Source organism: Misgurnus anguillicaudatus, chromosome 2, assembly GCF_027580225.2.
Source record: "Misgurnus anguillicaudatus chromosome 2, ASM2758022v2, whole genome shotgun sequence".
Taxonomy (NCBI): Eukaryota; Metazoa; Chordata; class Actinopteri; order Cypriniformes; family Cobitidae; genus Misgurnus; species Misgurnus anguillicaudatus.
Window position 1 is genome coordinate 41,502,400 of NC_073338.2, and position 19,004 is coordinate 41,521,403.

At 39.9% G+C, this 19,004-nt stretch overlaps 2 protein-coding genes across 2 annotated transcripts; both read right to left on the reverse strand.

The window, feature by feature from the left end:
• Positions 1-330: 330 nt before the first annotated feature.
• On the reverse strand, positions 331-10,688 carry slco5a1a (solute carrier organic anion transporter family member 5A1a). The gene is made up of 10 exons (XM_055203247.2): positions 9,697-10,688; positions 8,594-9,037; positions 8,113-8,245; positions 5,784-5,989; positions 5,439-5,603; positions 5,160-5,358; positions 4,904-5,063; positions 3,682-3,917; positions 3,538-3,602; positions 331-2,071 (listed from the first exon to the last, which is right to left on the reverse strand). The coding sequence occupies exons 1-10, from the start codon at positions 10,070-10,072 to the stop codon at positions 1,614-1,616; spliced, it is 2,442 nt and encodes an 813-aa protein (XP_055059222.1). The 5' UTR covers positions 10,073-10,688; the 3' UTR covers positions 331-1,613.
• A 505-nt stretch (positions 10,689-11,193) lies between these two features.
• lactb2 (lactamase, beta 2) lies at positions 11,194-18,736 on the reverse strand. The gene is made up of 7 exons (XM_055203248.2): positions 18,502-18,736; positions 17,975-18,138; positions 15,393-15,519; positions 15,087-15,265; positions 14,808-14,956; positions 11,431-11,518; positions 11,194-11,280 (listed from the first exon to the last, which is right to left on the reverse strand). The coding sequence occupies exons 1-7, from the start codon at positions 18,621-18,623 to the stop codon at positions 11,240-11,242; spliced, it is 870 nt and encodes a 289-aa protein (XP_055059223.1). The 5' UTR covers positions 18,624-18,736; the 3' UTR covers positions 11,194-11,239.
• Positions 18,737-19,004: the final 268 nt, after the last annotated feature.

The window sequence follows — 19,004 nt, forward strand, 5'->3', positions numbered from 1 at the left end:
GCAAACAATATAAATGTAATAATGCGACTAGCGCTCTAAGGTTAATGTAAATCATATTGGCTGCAAAGATAAACACTTAAACATGCTTAAAATTTAATGTTTTGCATTATATCTAAGGGTTTCAAGGGGGCTATAGACAAAAATATTTACCTAATTTTCATGACACTTCAAGTTTCATTGGTGCTGATATGCTATAATAGCATGACAGATAATTATGCATTTTTACAGGTAGTAATAAAACATTTAATTTCTCTAGTAGAGATGTGATTTAAGTATACTGCATTTTAATAAAAAACAGATATACAGTAATATACCACACAAAACCAACAATTTATTTAAACATTTTTATTGACACAAATCCTTTATTTATATATGTACATGTAAACCAAAACAGTTAGTAAATAATTTCTCCAGGTAACAGGTTTGTTGTAGACAAAACCTTCAAATAAATAATTATTAATCCATCATCTATTCACAAACAGAGCACAATAACAAAGTAAGGGCTGAAAAAGGAGAGGAAAAAACATTTCATGATAGTAGTGAGGATTCTGCTTTGTTTCTGTCCTGTCAGGATCAGTTTCACTGATTTGTTTAAAGCTGGTCCAGATAGTTATCACATGTAAAATAAAAACCCTGTTATGATGAACATCAGTATTGTACCATGTTTTGTCATGTGTACATGTCATACACAGATCACCAATGACCACGAAAATCAAATGAAATCAAGACAAAGGGAAAAAGACGTAGTAATGTTCAATACTGATATGATGCAAAAAGTTAAGATAAACACAAGCTCATCTTTGTGTGCTCTGATGTGTGGTCGGCACAATTTGTTGCAAGCAACACTCATTGCCAGAGTAAAAGTATTTATGCACCACACAAGTGAAAACAACTAAAAACGGTTTTCACCTCCAACCTCCCCCTCATTAAGAGAGTTTCTAATTACTATGTTAATATTGTTTGTGCGATATTAGTCTGGGCTGTGGGAGGAGTAATATGATGTAGGCAGAGTAAGTGATATGAGATGAATTTTCAGTTTGGAGCGCAATAATGCATGCTGGATGGGTGGAGACAGCACTGTCTACAGTTTGAGAAAGGCTAATATCGTGTTGCGTATAATGTGCTTAAAGTTTTGTTGGAGATAATATGGTTGGGCGGAGTCAGCGATGTAGATGTTTGTAAGGTGGGAGGAGCTAATATATGCTTGATGAAGTCTGTGGGAGGACTTTGCATAGTAAGTCTGCAGTCTCTTTCCCCTTTGCTGTTTTTTAAATGTATAAGACGAATTAATGAGATAAGCAAGCCACTATATCTATCTGCTGTACGGAGTAGATGAGTGCAAAACCAACATGATAGGTACAGGACAAGAAATATGATAATGATAGGTATTTTTAACCTGTTGAGGTATTCTGTCAAAAGTGTCATTATTAATCAGTGCTTTATAAATTTACTGCGTTGACAAGTGCTTTAAGTGTGTGTGTTTGTTTAAAAAAGGCACCAGCAATGGCTATAAGCAATCAATGTGGTGTGTTAACCTTTACACTCGGCCTTCGTAACTGTACGAGTTTGCATGCACGTGTACGAATGTATATGTGTGTGTGCTTCCACTCCTCTCAGACTGCCACTTTTTCAAGAGACCTTATGGGTGGAGTTATTGCTTTTAGGCCATTGCCAGGGCAACTGTTACCACGGCTAAGGGCGTGTCCACTTGGCATAGTGCCGTGGGGGTGTTCAGCTGGGCGTGGCAGGAAGACAGGACAGGAGCGCGTGCGGGCGTGGCCTTTGTGTCCTCCAGCGTGGCAGATGAGGTGGCTCACCGTGTCCAGCGAAGAAAAAGTATGTGGGCGCGTGTGTGCCAGCGTCTGTTCCTCACGGCGCTTCAGCGAATACCAGGTGAGGAAGATGAAGAGGAAGCCCAAAAACTTCAGGCTCGCTGCGAGCCCAAAGTAAACGAATCGAAGGGAAGTGACATCATACTCCCAGCAGGATCCGTGGAAACCACAATCCTGCTGCCACAACATACAGGTGGTGTCAATCACAGCTCCAAAATAAATAGGGGTGGGGATGTATGCTATAGGGAGGGAGAGAGAGAAAATGTATTGAAATATTAGCCAACAATACATGGCAGCATCACAAAGGTAAATGGGGATGCCAGGCCGTTGCTATGTGCTTGCTATGGTGTTCTGGGCAGCTTCTTCTGACTGACCTGACTTATCACCTTCAAGTCTATGAAATACACTCACCTAAAGGATTATTAGGAACACCATACTAATACTGTGTTTGACCCCCTTTCTCCTTCAGAACTGCCTTAATTCTACATGGATTCAACAATTATTTAGAAATGTTGGCCCATATTGATAGGATAGCATTTTGCAGTTGATGGAGATTTGTGGGATGCACATCCAGGGCACGAAGCCCCGTTCCACCACATCCCAAAGATGCTCTATTGGGTTGAGATCTGGTGACTGTGGGGGCCATTTTAGTACAGTGAACTCAATGTCATGTTCAAGAAACCAATTTGCAATTATTCGAGCTTTGTGACATGGTGCATTATCCAGCTGGAAGTAGCCATCAGAGGATGTTGGCCCTAAAGTGTGCCAAGAAAACACCCCCACACCATTACACCAACACCACCAGCCTGCACAGTGGTAACAAAGCATGATGGATCCATGTTCTCATTCTGTTTACGCCAAATTCTGACTCTACCATCTGAATGTCTCAACAGAAATCGAGACTCATCAGACCAGGCAACATTTTTCCAGTCTTTAACTGTCCAATTTTGGTGAGCTCATGCAAATTGTAGCTTCTTTTTGAGATGAGTGGTACCCAGTGTGGTCTTCTGCTGTTGTAGCCCATCTGCTTCAAGGTTGTGCGTGTTGTGGCTTCGCAAATGCTTTGCTGCATACCTCGGTTGTAACGAGTGGTTATTTCAGTCAAAGTTGATCTTCTATCAGCTTGAATCAGTCGGCCCATTCTCCTCTGACCTCTAGCATCAACAAGGCATTTTCGCCCACAGGACTGCCGCATACTGGATGTTTTCCCTTTTCACACCATTCTTTGAAAACCCTAGAAATGGTTGTGCGTGAAAATCCCAGATACTTAGCAGATTGTGAAATACTCAGACCGGCCCGTCTGGCACCAACAAACATGCCACGCACAAAATTGCTTAAATCACCTTTCTTTTCCATTCGGGCATTCAGTTTGGAGTTCAGAAGATTGTTTTAACCAGGAACACACCCCTAAACTCACTGAAGCAACCGCCATGTGATTGGTTGATTAGATAATTGCATTGAGAAAATTAACAGGTGTTCCTAATAATCCTTTAGGTGAGTGTACTTGATCGGGGTCTCAGATCTTTTTGTGAGCAAGGGCTACCCACAATGGATAAAACAATCGGGAGATCAAAACTTTTTTGTTTTACTTGTTGATTTTGTTTTAATTTTACCATCTTGGAGACAACTGTACTAGATCATAATAGATATACTAGAAACAGTAGTCCATCTTTTAATGTATGTATATGGGATTTATATCTCTTACCGAGAGTCCTGAGAAGAACAAACTGCATTCCTAGAGCGAAAGGCCTGTCCTCCTCGTCCACGGACCTGCACAGAATAGGGAGAATAAATGAGCAATATACAAGAAAGTGAGAAATGACTGCTAAGAGTGTGTAAAGTGGCGAACCTGAGCGTAACAATGATGACGGATGGCTGAGCGCAGGCAGTTATGAGAGTGACGATAAAGAGGAAGATGAGGAAGGTTATGAGCGTTCCGCAGGCGCGTTCGCACTTCCCCGCCAGGGCGTAACCATTCTCGTTCAGGTACGTCTTCACGATCACCACCTGCAGCTCGTGGTTCCCACCCGAAGGCGTGATAACCTGTCTGCTCTGAACACATGCGCAGTCCGAATAGTTTCTGATCTGAATGGGAGAGAAACACGTGATATTAGACCCACGTGAGATCATGAACAAAATCATGCTGACAAAATATTAAATGCATTCGTATAAACATGACAAATCAAGGAATATGAGGGTTCAGCTGAGTATGTGTGGACAGGTTAAAGAGATCAAAAATGAAAATTCACCCAAAAATGAAAATAATGTCACCAATGACTCACCCTCATGTCGTTCCAAACTCGTAAGACCTCCGTTCATCTTTGGAACACAGTTTAAGATGTTTTATATTTAGTCAGAGAGCTTTCCGACCCTTCATTGAAAATCTACATACGGTACACTGTCCATGTCCAGAAAGGCGACAAAAACATCATCAAAGTAGTCCATGTGACATCAGTGGGTCAGTTAGAATGTGTTGAAGCGTCGAAAACACATTTTGGACCAAAAATAAAAAAGTTACGACTTTATTCGGCATTGTTTTCTCTTCCGCGTCTATGGTGAAGCGCATGCGCGAGACTAAAGTCACGTGACTGCAGTGACGCAGATGACGTGTTATCCTCAGACATGTTTGCGAAGTTTTTTTTTTTAAACCTACAGACGAAGCCCGGGAACACAAAAAAAACAGCTGGGGCGCACCAGATAACACGTCCAGTCACGTGACTTTAGTCTCGCGCATGCGCTTTACAACAGATGCGGAAGAGAAGACAATGAATAAAGTCGCAATTTTTGTTATTTTTGGACCAAAATGTATCCTCGACGCCCCAACACATTCCAACCGACCCACTGATTTCACATGGACTACTTTGATGATGTTTTTATTACCTTTCTGGACATGGACAGTATACCGTACATAGATTTTCCATGAAGAGTCAACAAGCTCTCGGACTAAATCTAAAACATCTTAAACTGTGTTCCGAAGATGAGTTCTTACGAGTTTGGAACAACATGAGGGTGAGTCATTCATGACACTATTTTCACTTTTGGGTGAACTATCCCTTTAAATATAGACTCACTCCTGAGGTGTAGTTGGCAATGTTGCTGCAGCCAGCCAGGCATGGGTTAAAGTAGGTGATGCCGTCCGAGCCGCAGACAGGTGCGTACTCGTGAATCCTACAGCCGCAGTTGACATTGCAGCTCCCCGTCAGGTTCCGGTGAGAGAGAGTCAGGGTGGGTCTGCAAAGGCAGATCGAACATAATTCAATGCAGCTCATGTTTGGTGGAGAGTGTGCGAGTGAAATATATATACGTCTAAAAGCTCCTCTCCATTACCCGGCGGTGTAAGGAATATTGATTCCACCGAGGTTGATGCTCTCGCAGCCCACAATGAAGAGCGTTGAAAAGCAAAGCAGGGACACGCCGCTGCAGATCATTGCAAGCTTCGCGGCTTCTCTTGCACCCAGTTTCAGCTTCTTTATGATGTACCCACCGAGAACTATACCTACACCTGCACTGGGTACAATAATCAGGCCTACGCCCATAAACACAGATTAATAAACATGTAAGAAATCCCACAATGAATCTTGTAATCTGCATGTGGGTGTTTCGTACCCGTGTATATACTGGCACTAGATGCTGGGACGCCGAATTGAGACTCAATGAATTTAGGGATAAAAGTGATGAAAGCCGTGACAATGGCACATTCCGCCGTGTACGACAAACTCACAAATAAAAACGTCACGTTGCTCAGAATTCGTGCGGCTGCTTTGGGCAAATCTGGAGGGCGAGAAAAAGAGATTTTTAGCATTGCAATTTAACAACTGTAATCTATAGTTCTTTAGCCCGATGCACTGAAGAACGTTCATCTAAATACTTACATAATCTTTAGCTCATTTATCATGAAATACCCATCTAGATTACAGTTGAGGCTTCAATGATTTGGATATTAGGTTTCACCTTTAATGTTTTTGCCAAAGCCCATGGAGGATGAGACCGCCTGGCTTTTTTCCTTCATCACTTCATCATCACTGGAAACATCGCCTGGAGTCTTTTTCCCGTGTCTCTTAGTTTTCTTGTGGCGAGGCGGAAGTTTTTTCGGGAAGGAAAACATGGGAAAGATTACCAACAACATTGCCACAGCACACAGGAGAAAACCGCTCCACCTAAGAAAGACAGAGACAAAAAGCAAAAAGATTTTTAATGATTCGAGAGAGAGATATAGATAAATAGATAAAGAGAGAGATAGTTTACCCTTTAAACTGCACAAATTGACAATGCAAATTGAAAATATGGACAATGAAAAACACGTAAATTTTGCTCCCATATATCGCAAGAAAGTTTTTACGCTCGTACGAGGTGGTTTTTGGGGCAATTTGGAAAAGGTGTATTTCGCAAAACTGCAATAGAAACTCACGTTTTCAGGTCAACTGATGCATGTAAATCACATAAACATTATTTGAAGATGACACGGTATGTACGCAAACCACCCAGAAATGTGTTTATGCTTCCAAGTATAAGAGGCTTTTCTTGGCATTAATGTTTGGATAACACTCCTACATCTAATGGCTAGTGCGGTAGATGTGATATTACCAAAGCTATCAACATCTGTCTACATGACTTATCGCAAGAGGAAAAACGATGTCTTCGCTGAATATTATCAGTTAGAGGAAACAACGTCATTTCACAAAAGTTTTTTATAGAGATTTAGAAAGTATTGCTAAAGTTCTGCGCAAATCTGTAATGGAAACGCGCTAGAAAGAGAGAGGCTGCATTTTCTTTACCATTTAAATTGCACAAACTGACATAAATACAGCAAATGGAAAAACTTCAATTTCGTAAAAACTCGCAAAATAGGCTCGCATGAGGTGGTTTTTCAGGCAATTTGGAAAGGCAGTTTTTTGCAGGGCTGCAGTGGAGGCGGTTGATTTGCATATTCAGGTCGTCTCATGTATGCAAGTCACATAATCATTATTTGAAGATGACGCTGTATGTACGAAAACCTCCCAAAAAACACCTCATACATGTCTGCTCCCAAGTATAAAGGACTCGTTATAGTTGTGCGTAGGTCCTACGGCATTTCCGCGTTCGTTTTCATTTATACTTTTGCGTCGTCATCTGCATTGACGTGCAAACACACGCGCAGACCGCTGGCAGGCGGTATCCAAGCGTGTAACCACAGTAGCAGCGCGACGTCAGTGAAGAACCAGCTTGGCAAATTAACCCACAAATGAAGAAGAAACAGCATCTTGTTGTGTATGATTTGAGAAGACCAGCAATGATGGAAGTAAATAAACAACGACATTTGTTGCAGTTTGAGTTAAATCACTCCTCAACATGGCCCATCTTTGTTTTCACCATCGCAAACAGAAATACCTGACACAGTTTTTTTTACCTGACGGGAGGGGTTCTGGCGGACCAATCACAGCGCTTGCGTTCCTCGTAGAACTGACGCGCTGTTAAAAATTTTGCGAGGTGCACATCTGGCTACGCAGAGCTACGCACAGGCTACGGATAACCTACGGCGTAGAGCTTACGCAGGACTATAAATCGGGCTTAAGAGAGTTTCCTTAGCATTAATGTTTGGATAACACTCCTACGTCTGGATAACACTCCTATGCCTAATGGCTAGGGTGGTGGATGTAATATTAGTAAAGCTAGCAAAATCTGTCTACATGACTTATCGCGAGAAATAAAAACTATGTTTAAGTCGCATATCATTAGCTAGCGGAAACAACCTCATTTCACAAAAGTTTTTTATCAAGATTTAGAAAAAAAGTTTTGCACAAATCTGTAATGAAAATGCGCTAGAAAGAGAGACTAAGAGACAAGCTACGTTTCCATTACAGATTTGCCTAAAACTTTGTGCGATATTTTCTACCGTTTTTGAAATGACTGCGTTTCCCCTAACCGATGATATGCGACTAAAACGTAGTTTTTCCTCTCACCATAAGTCAGATGTTGGCTATTTTAAATCCATTTTTTATTTGAAAGAGACGTAGGATTGTTTTGGCAAGGGAGCCTCTTATACTTCAGAGAAAAAATGTAATGGGTGTTTTTGGGAGGTTTTAGTACATACCACGTCATCTTCAAATAAGGATTACGTGATTTACATGCATCAGTTGAACTGAAAACGCGAATCAACTGTTTCTATTGCAGTTTTGCGAAATACACAAAACACCTCATGCAGACGCCAAAAAAATTGCGATATATTTAGGTTTTTGCAAAATTGACGCGTTTCCATTGACCGTATTTTTAATTCGTAATGTCAATTTGTCAATTGTCTTACCAGTTTCCAACAAAGCGTGGGTCACTCTGGTCAATACTGACATTGGTACCGGGCTCAACGTAGAACCCGATCAGAATCCCACCCAGCAGATACCCAGCAGCTGGTCCAAGAGCTCCCATTACATACATGATAGCTACACACACAAAGAGAAAAAAGTATTTTATCTTAATATTTATCACTAACAAGGTTTTATTTCACATTGTTCACTTCAAGGACCCACATAAAATTAAATAGCACTTGGAATAGACAGATGTATATTCACTACTAAAATGGCCAAAAAAAATAAACATCTTGATTTTTGCTTATTTTATCTTATTTAATGCTTGTTTTGTCCAAATTTTAATAATTTTAGGTCATCTTGAGGCCCCCTTGGAAATCTGCTGAGGCTTTTAAGGTTGGAAAATCACAATATATACACATTGATAGCATCTTCTCTAAATATCTTCAAATCTTTGGAAAAATCTGGACAGATTACACGTACCCAGGTAAAGAGATGCGTTCTCCTTCTTTACATTGTCATCTAAGTAGGTTGGTCCCAGTGTGTATATGGGAGTCGAACCCATTCCTATCAGGATCTGAGCGCAGATGAATAGGACCACATACAGGGCGTGCTCACTCTCCTCGCGGTCCCGCTGACACCTGGACAGCGTCGACCTCTCCGGCAGACTGCCGTTCCCATTGGCACAAAGTCCCTCGCCTCCTACCGTGCTGTTCAGTTCTTCCAGCTGATAGGGCGGAGAGATGAAGTGAGGTAGGGAAAAGAGGGCGGCCCCCACTGCAATGAACACACCCCCTACGGCCAGCCAGCGAGGCCTTTGGCTCCGGCCACCAAAGTAGCTGATGAAGACCACAACGATGAGACTACCGATGTCGAAACAGCTGACCAGCAGACCTGACTCTGAGCTCCGCAGACTGTAGCGTTTTTCTAATGAAAAATAAAGAAATATTTGGTATAAACATAGTCTATATTTACTATAAAGCTGCTAGCAAAAACATGCTGTTTTCATATCTGTACCTTTAAATGCAAATGAGCTACAGCTCCTCACTCCCTTACCAAAAGAGGTGAGCACTTTCAGTTAAAATAGTCAAATTGGCTGACAGTGTACAAAGTGTACTTGCGGAGGGTGGAAACTATGTTAATTGCAGGACTGTCAGTCAATGGGCGGGGCTTTCTCAGTGTGACATCACATTAACAAAAGTATCAACACAGCATATTTAATGCGACTGCTTTGGTTTAATAGGGATTAAAAAAGGAGTGGGTAGATTTTTCCATTGTAGGGTTGTTGTATTAGCACCCAACCCACACCTGTCCAAACACCTTGTAAAATGAATTTTGCATAACAGGTGCCCTTTAAAATATATAATCTAACAGATAAAAATATAAAAGGTTATATATTAACAGACATAATAAAATATAACAGAGTATTATTATATTAATAGATATAGAAGCAATACGACATTTAATACTATTATATACAGGAGAGAAAACCAATTCCATCCCCATTATTATCATTAAATCCATAAGAATGTCTGTAATGGTTTCTATTGTTTTTTTAGCAGGGGGTCAGAGGTCAAGTTTGTTACCTATAGTGGTAATGACGCTGCTGAGATATCCGGACACCATCAGTGACTGAATAAAAGTGAGATAACACATGCAGAACAGGAAGCAGCGCGAGTCCGACAGGATCCCGTCCACATAGCGCCTCACCGGTACATGAGGCAATCGGAACGTCAACAGCGAAGCGACACCGCGACCCTCCGGCTCGCGACGCTCTGTCCTGACCGGGGAGCCGCACCGGGACGAGCCTTGCGGACCGGACAGCAGAGTCTGATCCGGATCCTGACTGTCGTTGAGCGTAGGCAGGCTCTTGGATTTTAAATCCTGAGTTGATTCCTCACGCAAACAGGGGAACGGTTTCACGGGGGCGAGCCCCCCTCCCCCCGCAGCACCGGATGCCATCCTGACGGGCAGCGGTTATTGTACGTTATCGTGTTTAATTTACAGAGACAGACTGATACATACCAAAACTCTCCAGGTGCTGCGTATGTAAGTCACTGTAAAAAAAATCCGTTCTGTAACTAAACACCGATAAACGTGCCATATACTAGCGAAACACTTTAATACCCGCACCGGCTGTCCTGACCCGTTACATTAGCGATGCAGTCAAAACACATAAAACGCGTTCTAATAAAAAGATGTGTTCAAGTACACAGTACCGCGTATCGTGTTTGATTACAGCGCAATTATTGTTTCAAATCGACACATTTTAACAAAACAACACGCCGACTCGACGGTCGATCTGCCGCCGAGCGCTCACGCGCCTCTGCGCGTATACTGCAGCGGCGCGGAGCGCGCATTCTGTCCCGTTGTCTGTACCGGATTAATAAAACCCCCGAGTATTTTCATTTGCTCTCTTAAATTGTAATCGATCAACTCCCTTGCTCGCAGCTTCACCATCTGGTTATATCCAAATTACAGGTTGATCTAAATATCCGTGCCCTTGGACGGTGGCAGTTCTGACTGAAGCGCATTCGCTCCCACCGCCGCAGGAGCCTGTAAATACAACCGGTTAACTTCCGGTTCACTGTCGATCTGAGAAAATAGGGGGTTCGAACCATAGACTGTAAAAACATATATTTTCAATAATTTATGGTAATAGTGTGAATACTGTTTACCCCATTCGTGGAAATTATATTGAATTTAAACGTTTTAAAGCAAATAATAAATATTGCCGCTTTGATCGTGACTTTATATGAACATTCCTTCAATGACAACTAGAGAATAAGACAATATTTCAGAAAACACCTTGATTTAAATATAATTATTTATTTAATAATATACATTTATTAAATTTAGTTAAATTTAATATCAAGAGTAATATAGGAGGACACAAGGGTATTATGACAACTTATCACATTTAGTGGAAACATGCCCCCCAAAAAAGATCAACATGTGTTAAAATGACACGTATCTATTATTTTTCTTTTAAGTTACTTTAGATTAAAGCATCTGCTTAACAAATGAAAAGTTACATCAAAAATAGAACATTCACACACACAAAAAAAACATCTCATACAATCTCAGACTACTGGGAAGTTTTTATTAGATGAGGAATCGAGGATGAAATCACAAATTACTTTTCCACTTCTTTTCCTTCGAACCTTCAGCTGCAAGTAAAGGAAAAACAGTGTAAACTTGCAAAGAACACAGATGCAAATGTTGATCTCTTTAAAGAAAACCACAAGAGCACACATTTGCCTTTACATGCGCACACGCAGACACACACAAATAAACATCCATTCACTGCACACCCATACCCAGGCAAATCTTTCCTTCTTTGTGTAGTTTCTTTAAATGGTGCACCAAGTTAACCTCTGCTGCTCTGTGAAGATGCTCGGGAGTCTCCTACCATTAAAATAAAAACAAGGAATTCACTTGGGGGAAAAAACAATGTGTCACTTGAGGTGAAAGTAACACAGTACATTTTTCTTCTCTAAAGCGTTATGTTTTTTTTTCATGACAGACAGCCTGTCAATAATCACTCCTGAATGGTCACATTTTGTGAAGTACAATGATTTCAGAGCATTGTTTGATTTAATATTGATCAGATAGTAAAATAGCAGATGACTCCTCTGTATAGTGTGCACACCCATTTTCTCTGAAAAGACCAAAAATTTGTTTAGTTTTAAATGATTTCCCTGTTTGCCTAACAGCAACTATATTATAGAATTCAAACCCATGTCATCCAACCTGTGAAAGCATATTGGGTTATGCAAAAAAAAAATTGGTGAAAGGTTTTTGGGGGGATGGGTTTCAAAATAGGTCACTACTGTGTGTTATGTATGCTATGGTTGTAAGTGTTATTTCTGAATGATCTAATGTTAGCTAGTGTAATTTCCATTTCAAATACAACTTGTAAAACATTACCATTACCATGACCACAACTGAAGTTTGTGGGTTGCTTTAGAAACATAAGTAACTTGATGTATTTTATACAACAATGCAACAGTAATAAAATACTAATACATTTTTAGAATTAACAATTGTATCTTTTAACACTGGTCAATGCACATTGAACTAACGTGAACAATTGTATTAGCATTAACTAAAAGATTAATAAATGCTGTACTGAAAAACTATATTGTTCATTGTTAGCTTATGTTGTAATTAAAGGGCCAATAGTACACCCATTTTAGTTGTGCACAGAATGTGTATGTGAAATTTCAGCTCAAAATACCTCAAAGATAATTTGTTTCATACAACAGTTCTTTCTGGTTCTCGAATCTGATTGGCTAAGAGCTATGCGATATTGTGCTGATAACGGCACTGTAACCGCTTCACCTTTCGTATTATTCCGCCACCTAGTGAATGGAGGCCTAAGCAGGCTCATCTCTGAATGGAAAAACACAGACGCCCTGATCCATTACACATATGCGCAAGGTATACAGTAGGTGGCAGTAATACTCCCAAGGAGTGAGCAGCCATTAAACGAAAAGAAGAAGAAGCAGACGCCCTGTTTTGAATCACTCTCCGTGTGTCTCATTATTTTACTAGCTCATAAATCAGTCTGTGAATCCCCAATCGAAAGTTATTATTCCGTCAAAGATCAACGCTCTTGGATGTTACGTTAAAGTTAATGGGAGAAATGTCTTGTCACATCGTGTGGACGATTAACACTTGGAAAGAGGAATATAAACACATGTTTTTTTCAGGACCTTTTATCTCTTATCAGAACACGAAAACACCGTGGAACTGCAGGTAAGCACCGCAGCTTTTAAATGTGGACATTGATCATTTACTTTATCATGACGTGACTATTAAAACATGTTATGAGATAACGCCACTGGTATATTTATAAGCAGCATGCAAAAACATCTCTCTGACACTTATAAAAAACCGTTTTATATAGTACTGACAAGAACAAAGTTTAATAATAATAATCGAGTGCTCGTATCGCGTTAAGAATAAGTATAGTTTTATTAACTTTTACCTCACGCCAAAACAATAACAACACAAAAGACACTAAATATGAATAAAAAAACAAGTAATAGTTTCATCATGACACCAAATACTGCTGATTTGATCTCATTTTGACGATCATAAACAAACAAGGCCAACATGAGAGCCAGGGAATCCCCGTCAGAGATGTAGCCCAGAGAGGGCGGTGGTCAGCGGGGCGAGTGAACACTGACGTCCGCTCATGTTTTGGTTCTCATTCGTACCGAATCTCACTAAGCAAACGTTCAAACAGGCGCTATCTTTACTAATCGACTGCAGATTTAAATATAATACATATACATTCTCGACTGAACTAATCTTAAAACTACACTTTGTGACCAAGAAACGGTAATATAAAGAAACGGCTTTTCCGTCCATTGAGTTGTTATGAGCTTCAAAGCAGCCGAAAGTTTTACCTGTCATTCTGGCCGCCGTCAAATCCGTGGCGGAAGAATTAGTTCTCAAACAAAGAGGCTTTTAAAATAACTCCGTTGTTGTTTTCTAGTTTTTGTTTTTCAAACGTGTGCCGTCGAACTGTTGTATAAAAGCAATATCGCTCTCGGAGTCGTGCGATATAGCTCTATATCATCACGGCTGCGACTGCCTACGGCCTCGTGCCTCTGGCCTAATCACAGCCGTGATGCTATAGAGCCACACCACACTCCTACTCGAGCGATATTGCTTAAATAGCATGTCCAAAATCCCCCTATTTGGGTAGTGCAGTTTTCATGTGTGTACCTTTAAATGCAAATGAGCTACTGCTTTCGGTTAAAATAGATCTGATCTCCTGTAAATACAGTCTGGGGTAATTGTATCTTTAGCCGCATTAGTGCTACAACATTCTAACAAACACATTTAGAAAAGCTTTTGGGAAAAGTTAACCCGTCAGTCAGTGGCTGTGGGCAGGGCTTGTTAGTGTGACATCACATTAATGGGGGAGGAGTGGGTGGATTTTTTCATTGTAGAGTGGTTTGTTCACACACTGCCAACACACATTGTTTTACCTTGTAAAAGTGGATTTTGCATAATTTGTGCCCTTTAATGTTAACTCATTTCCCTGATGAGTTTTTATGGTAATTTGTAATTCCGCTAATATCCACTAGGTGGCTCTTATCCAATTCATAAAAACTGAAGCATCAACTATTTTAACAACATTGTAAACTCTGTTTATGTTTTGATAATCGTTCTGAATCTGATCTCTAACAAAAGTACTTTACAAAAATGCAATTACATCAGATTTTTGCTCAATATTTGGTATTTTTGAAGAACCTAACCATATTTGAGAGGTGATAAAAAGAGAACAAATGAACATAGGGAGGAACTTTTTCCATTTTCTTTGTTTGTTTGAAAGCAGCGGGTCTGTTCTTTCATTTGATATATTGTATGTTTATATATTTATAGAAGAAAATTTTTCTGGAAGGCATTTTGTTTAACTTTTGTGAAAATCACAAAAATGCTGGCTGCCACTGCTGTCACTACTAGTCGAGCTAGGCGGGCGTGGTTTCAGCAACCAGCCACTTCAGCTTCGCCCACATCCCGCCTCTTTACCCATGTTCGGAGTGATGCGCAGCCAAGATGGCGACTGCAGGCCCCACCAACTATTAGCTTCAAAAAGCTCTTCACAAACAGGGTTGAGTTTAATTAAACAGCCAAGCATGATAATACTGAAATGAGATATTTCAGAAAAGGGCCAGACCTTGTACACCACTTTAACTAGTTGTCTGGAGGTAAACGTGGTTCCACTGTTCTCCTGTAGAACCTTTAAGATCTGCTGTTCTCTCGCATTCCGGTGAGTTATGTACTCACAGATTTTTGATCCTGCATCCTGCACAACTGGGCCATGACCTGAAACACACACACACACACACACACACACACACACACACACACACACATATCTTTTTAGTATCCATAACATTTTGATATGTAACACATTCTAATAAAAAAAGAAAACAGTAGCAACTGTTAAACTCACCTGGATATATGAGGTCGGCCTTCATGTTAAGCAACATCTGCAGTGACTTCATATAATCATGGAGGTCCTCAAACACAGCCGTGCCCTCTCCCAGAATACAGTCACCCGAAAACACAGCCTGCTCCTCCTCCAGCAATAATGACATGTGGTCATCTGTGTGACCGGGAGTAAATAACACCCTCCACACAGACACGCATAGAAAAAATATATAAATAAATCACATTGAAAATGTACACACTAATTTGCTTGATCCACTATTACATACAGAATGAATGTTTGTGTGTGTGCATGTGTGTGTACATTTACCGTAGTGTTGCCCCCTCTGTCTTTATCACTTCACCATCACTAAGATATGAAAATTTCCTCTTTTTGTCTCCAATTTCTTCTTCTTGTGGAGGAGACCGAGGGAGTTTACTGACCTTCAGCTCTGCATCTGTATAACACAGACACTTGGTTTTCTATCATGGTGGGGACTTACTATTTAGTTGCTTTATTTTCTATACTCTAACCTGACCCCCATTCCTATTAATAATACCCTCACATAAACCTTTTTGTAGCTCATTTGGTAGAGGGTTGTGTGAGAATTGCAAAGGGCATTTCCAAGGAACACAGTGTCCCTTAAATGAACTTTAAAGCCATATTCAGATGGAAATTGGTTCTCATGAGGATGTCTGTAAAATATATTTGCATTCCTCTTTAACGATAAAACTAAATAAATTTGCAAGGGATGTGCGAGTTTACAATTCAAAACACCTGGAAATGCACTGCAGAACATCATTCACCCGAATACTTGATTATACGTATATGGAATACTGTTGTGTAATTGAATACATTTCAAAATGTTATTTAGCACTTGTTGCTGCAAATAGACGTTTTAAAAATTTTCGTGATTTTATTAATATCAGCTCCCACTCGCTGTAGTGGAGCGATGATAAAACTTTGTTCCCACATACTTCTCATCATTTCAGTTATAAAGATGTCAATGTTTAAAGGTATGTTTAATGGTATTTCTGACTTATTTACAAAGTTTAAGAGTTAATTCCTCATGCTAAAAGTAGGCAAAGTGTCAAAAAAGCAGTTGGGGCATGTTACAGAGTATTTCTGTGCCGAATGCATTTTGCCAGGGTTCGTACAAGTTTCTGAAAGTTTTTTTTTTCGATTGCGGGTCCAGCTGACGTTTCAGGGGTTTCTATAAGTAGCACTTCTTTTTATGGGCACTTCCCCCGGAAAACCCCGCCCACCCGTCAATCAGCGCAAGATGCTAGAACTTACAAACATCACATCACGCGACAGCTTTGTTTAATTTCAAAACTCAACAATGGCATGAATGAAGAAGTGTGTTTTTGGGTGTAAGGAGAAGTATTATGGAAACAATGGATATAGTTTATTATCTGAGGTAGCAGCGAAGTTTTGCGTGTGCGTTTGATGAGCTGGATGTCATTGAAAAGTCCTAACAGGGTCGTGAGTTGCATGTAGTAAGCAAGACTTCTGTCTTATGTTGGAAATAGGCACGTGCATATTATATAAATGACACAATCATGTTGTGAATCATAAGTTATAAGTGTTGTATAAAGTGTTGCATTGTACTCGCTCCTCCCGCGGTAGTAACTCCTCCTTCTTCATTTTTTCTTACGTTATCGGAAAGAATCTGTAAAGCTAATCTTTATTTTATAAATCTGAAACTACAACTCTTCGTGGATATAAAGGATTTAATACTACTCCTTAGGTACTCCAGATTAACATCAGAAATGCAGAAACAGCGTGTGTTATGTGAGCTTTAAAATGCATGAAAGAAAGACGCTTCACTGGTGCAGAATAAACGCGATAGACCATACAGTGCTTTTCAGTGGTCTAAAAGATAATGAATTATGACTTTTGCATTGATCCCCTTTGATAAAGTCAGAGATTAAGAGCAATTAAATCACCACACAACCTTGGTGTTTGTCAAAAACAGTAGTCGGATGGATATTTTTACGCGGGTGGTCAAAGAAAAACAGACATTCTGGATTCAGAGGGCAAATAAAATCATTGACTACCCTCTGTAAATTATAAAAACACCTTACGTAACCACGAGAAACAATTACAGTCCAAATAGGGCTTAAGTCTCTTAAAGGGGACATTTCACAGAGGTAAAATAAATCTTGTCCCCAGAGTACATACCGGTATGTGAAGTTTTAGCTCAAAATACCATATAGATCATTTATTATAACATGTTAAAATTGGCACTTTATAGGTGTGAGCAAAAATGTGTCATTTTCGGGTGTGTCCTTTAAATGCAAATGAGCTGATGAAATGCAAACTCTGATTACAATGACGGTGGTTTGTTGAAATTGAAAATCAATTGTGCTGTCAATCTCTCTGCACTAAATGGCAGTGACGTGGTTGGATAGTGCAGATTAAAGGGCGGTATTATTATAATAAGATCCTCTTCTGACATCACAAGGGGAGGCAAATTTTAATTACCTATTTTTTCACATGCTTGCAGAGAATGGTTTACTAAAACCATGTTACTGGGTTCTTCTTTTTCCCATTTTCTAGGTTGATCGAAGCACTTAGGACCCAATTAAAGCATTTAAACATGGAAAAAGGCAGATTTTCATGATATGTCCCCTTTAATAATAGCATAATGTGACCCTGCCTGTGAAAATCAAGCTAAAGTCTCATAATCTAATTATTTTAATCATGAATTTCACTATGACTTCAATCTTTGACATGACCTTACTCAGTTAATATTAAAGATATCAAGGATATATTTTCACAGAATGTTCTGTAAAATGATGTAGGATGAGTTTATAGTTTTACAGTGAGTAAATCAATATAGACATAGCCCGAGTCAAACTAGTGCTCTCAGATTTGCATCTTTTGCATCACAGAGACACATTACTCACCTGTGGGAAAATGTGTCAGTATATCCTGTACTCCTCCAGTGTGGTCATGGTGCCAGTGTGTGATCAGGATGTGCTGTATAGACGCCTCGTGCTGCTTCAGAGCCTCGCGCAGATTGCTAATATACTCCGGTACCGCGGGCTCACCTGCGTCAATTAACACTCGCCTAAAACACACACACATTACACTCAAGTCACATGATTGTATCAGTAAATAACATATCTCTGCTGATAAAACAAAACAAATGATAGTGGTCTCCCACTATGAACCATCAAGTGAGAGAGTGAGAGAGAGAGAGAGAGAGAGAGAGAGAGAGAGAGAGAGAGAGAGAGAGAGAGAGAGAGAGAGATTATAGTTTCTATTAAAAACCAACACAATTTCCATATAACCAATAAAACCCACTAGCATTTGAATGATGGTTTCTGTTGTACTTTGTTTTTTATTAGAGGTGCCAAACGAACACTCTTTACACGCAAGGGATCATGGATCTAGACCACAGCATGGGTTTGTTTTGACCGCCGTGAGTTACCTTCTGCCAGTTCCGACCAGGTATGTGTTGGTGCCCTGCAGTGTCATGGGTCCCGGGTTACAGCCCAAAACCCGCACCACTCTCGATGACAACTGCTCGATACGAGGAATCACACTGGACATTTTCTCCAGCACCAAAAAGACCCACCAGGATTTTTAAATAACTCTTAAAACTGTCATGCAAAAAATCGAACTGACAGTACTTCTTCCTGTTTCAAAGTCCTTCTTTACAAAATAAAAGTCTCTGACGCTCAACGCGACGATGTTTAGAATAAATAATATTAATAATTTCATTCATATAATAAATTAAAATTCGAATGTATTTATAAACATATTGATTTCGACAACAATATGCATAAAATAATTATTCCAATAAATATTTTAAAAAAGGGAATGATTTTAAATCAAGTCAATTTTTTATGTAGTTTATTTTATATTTTACCCTTTACCCACCTTGTTTGTTGTTACTGTGTTATTGTATGTTTCTTCTTGTATGTATAATGA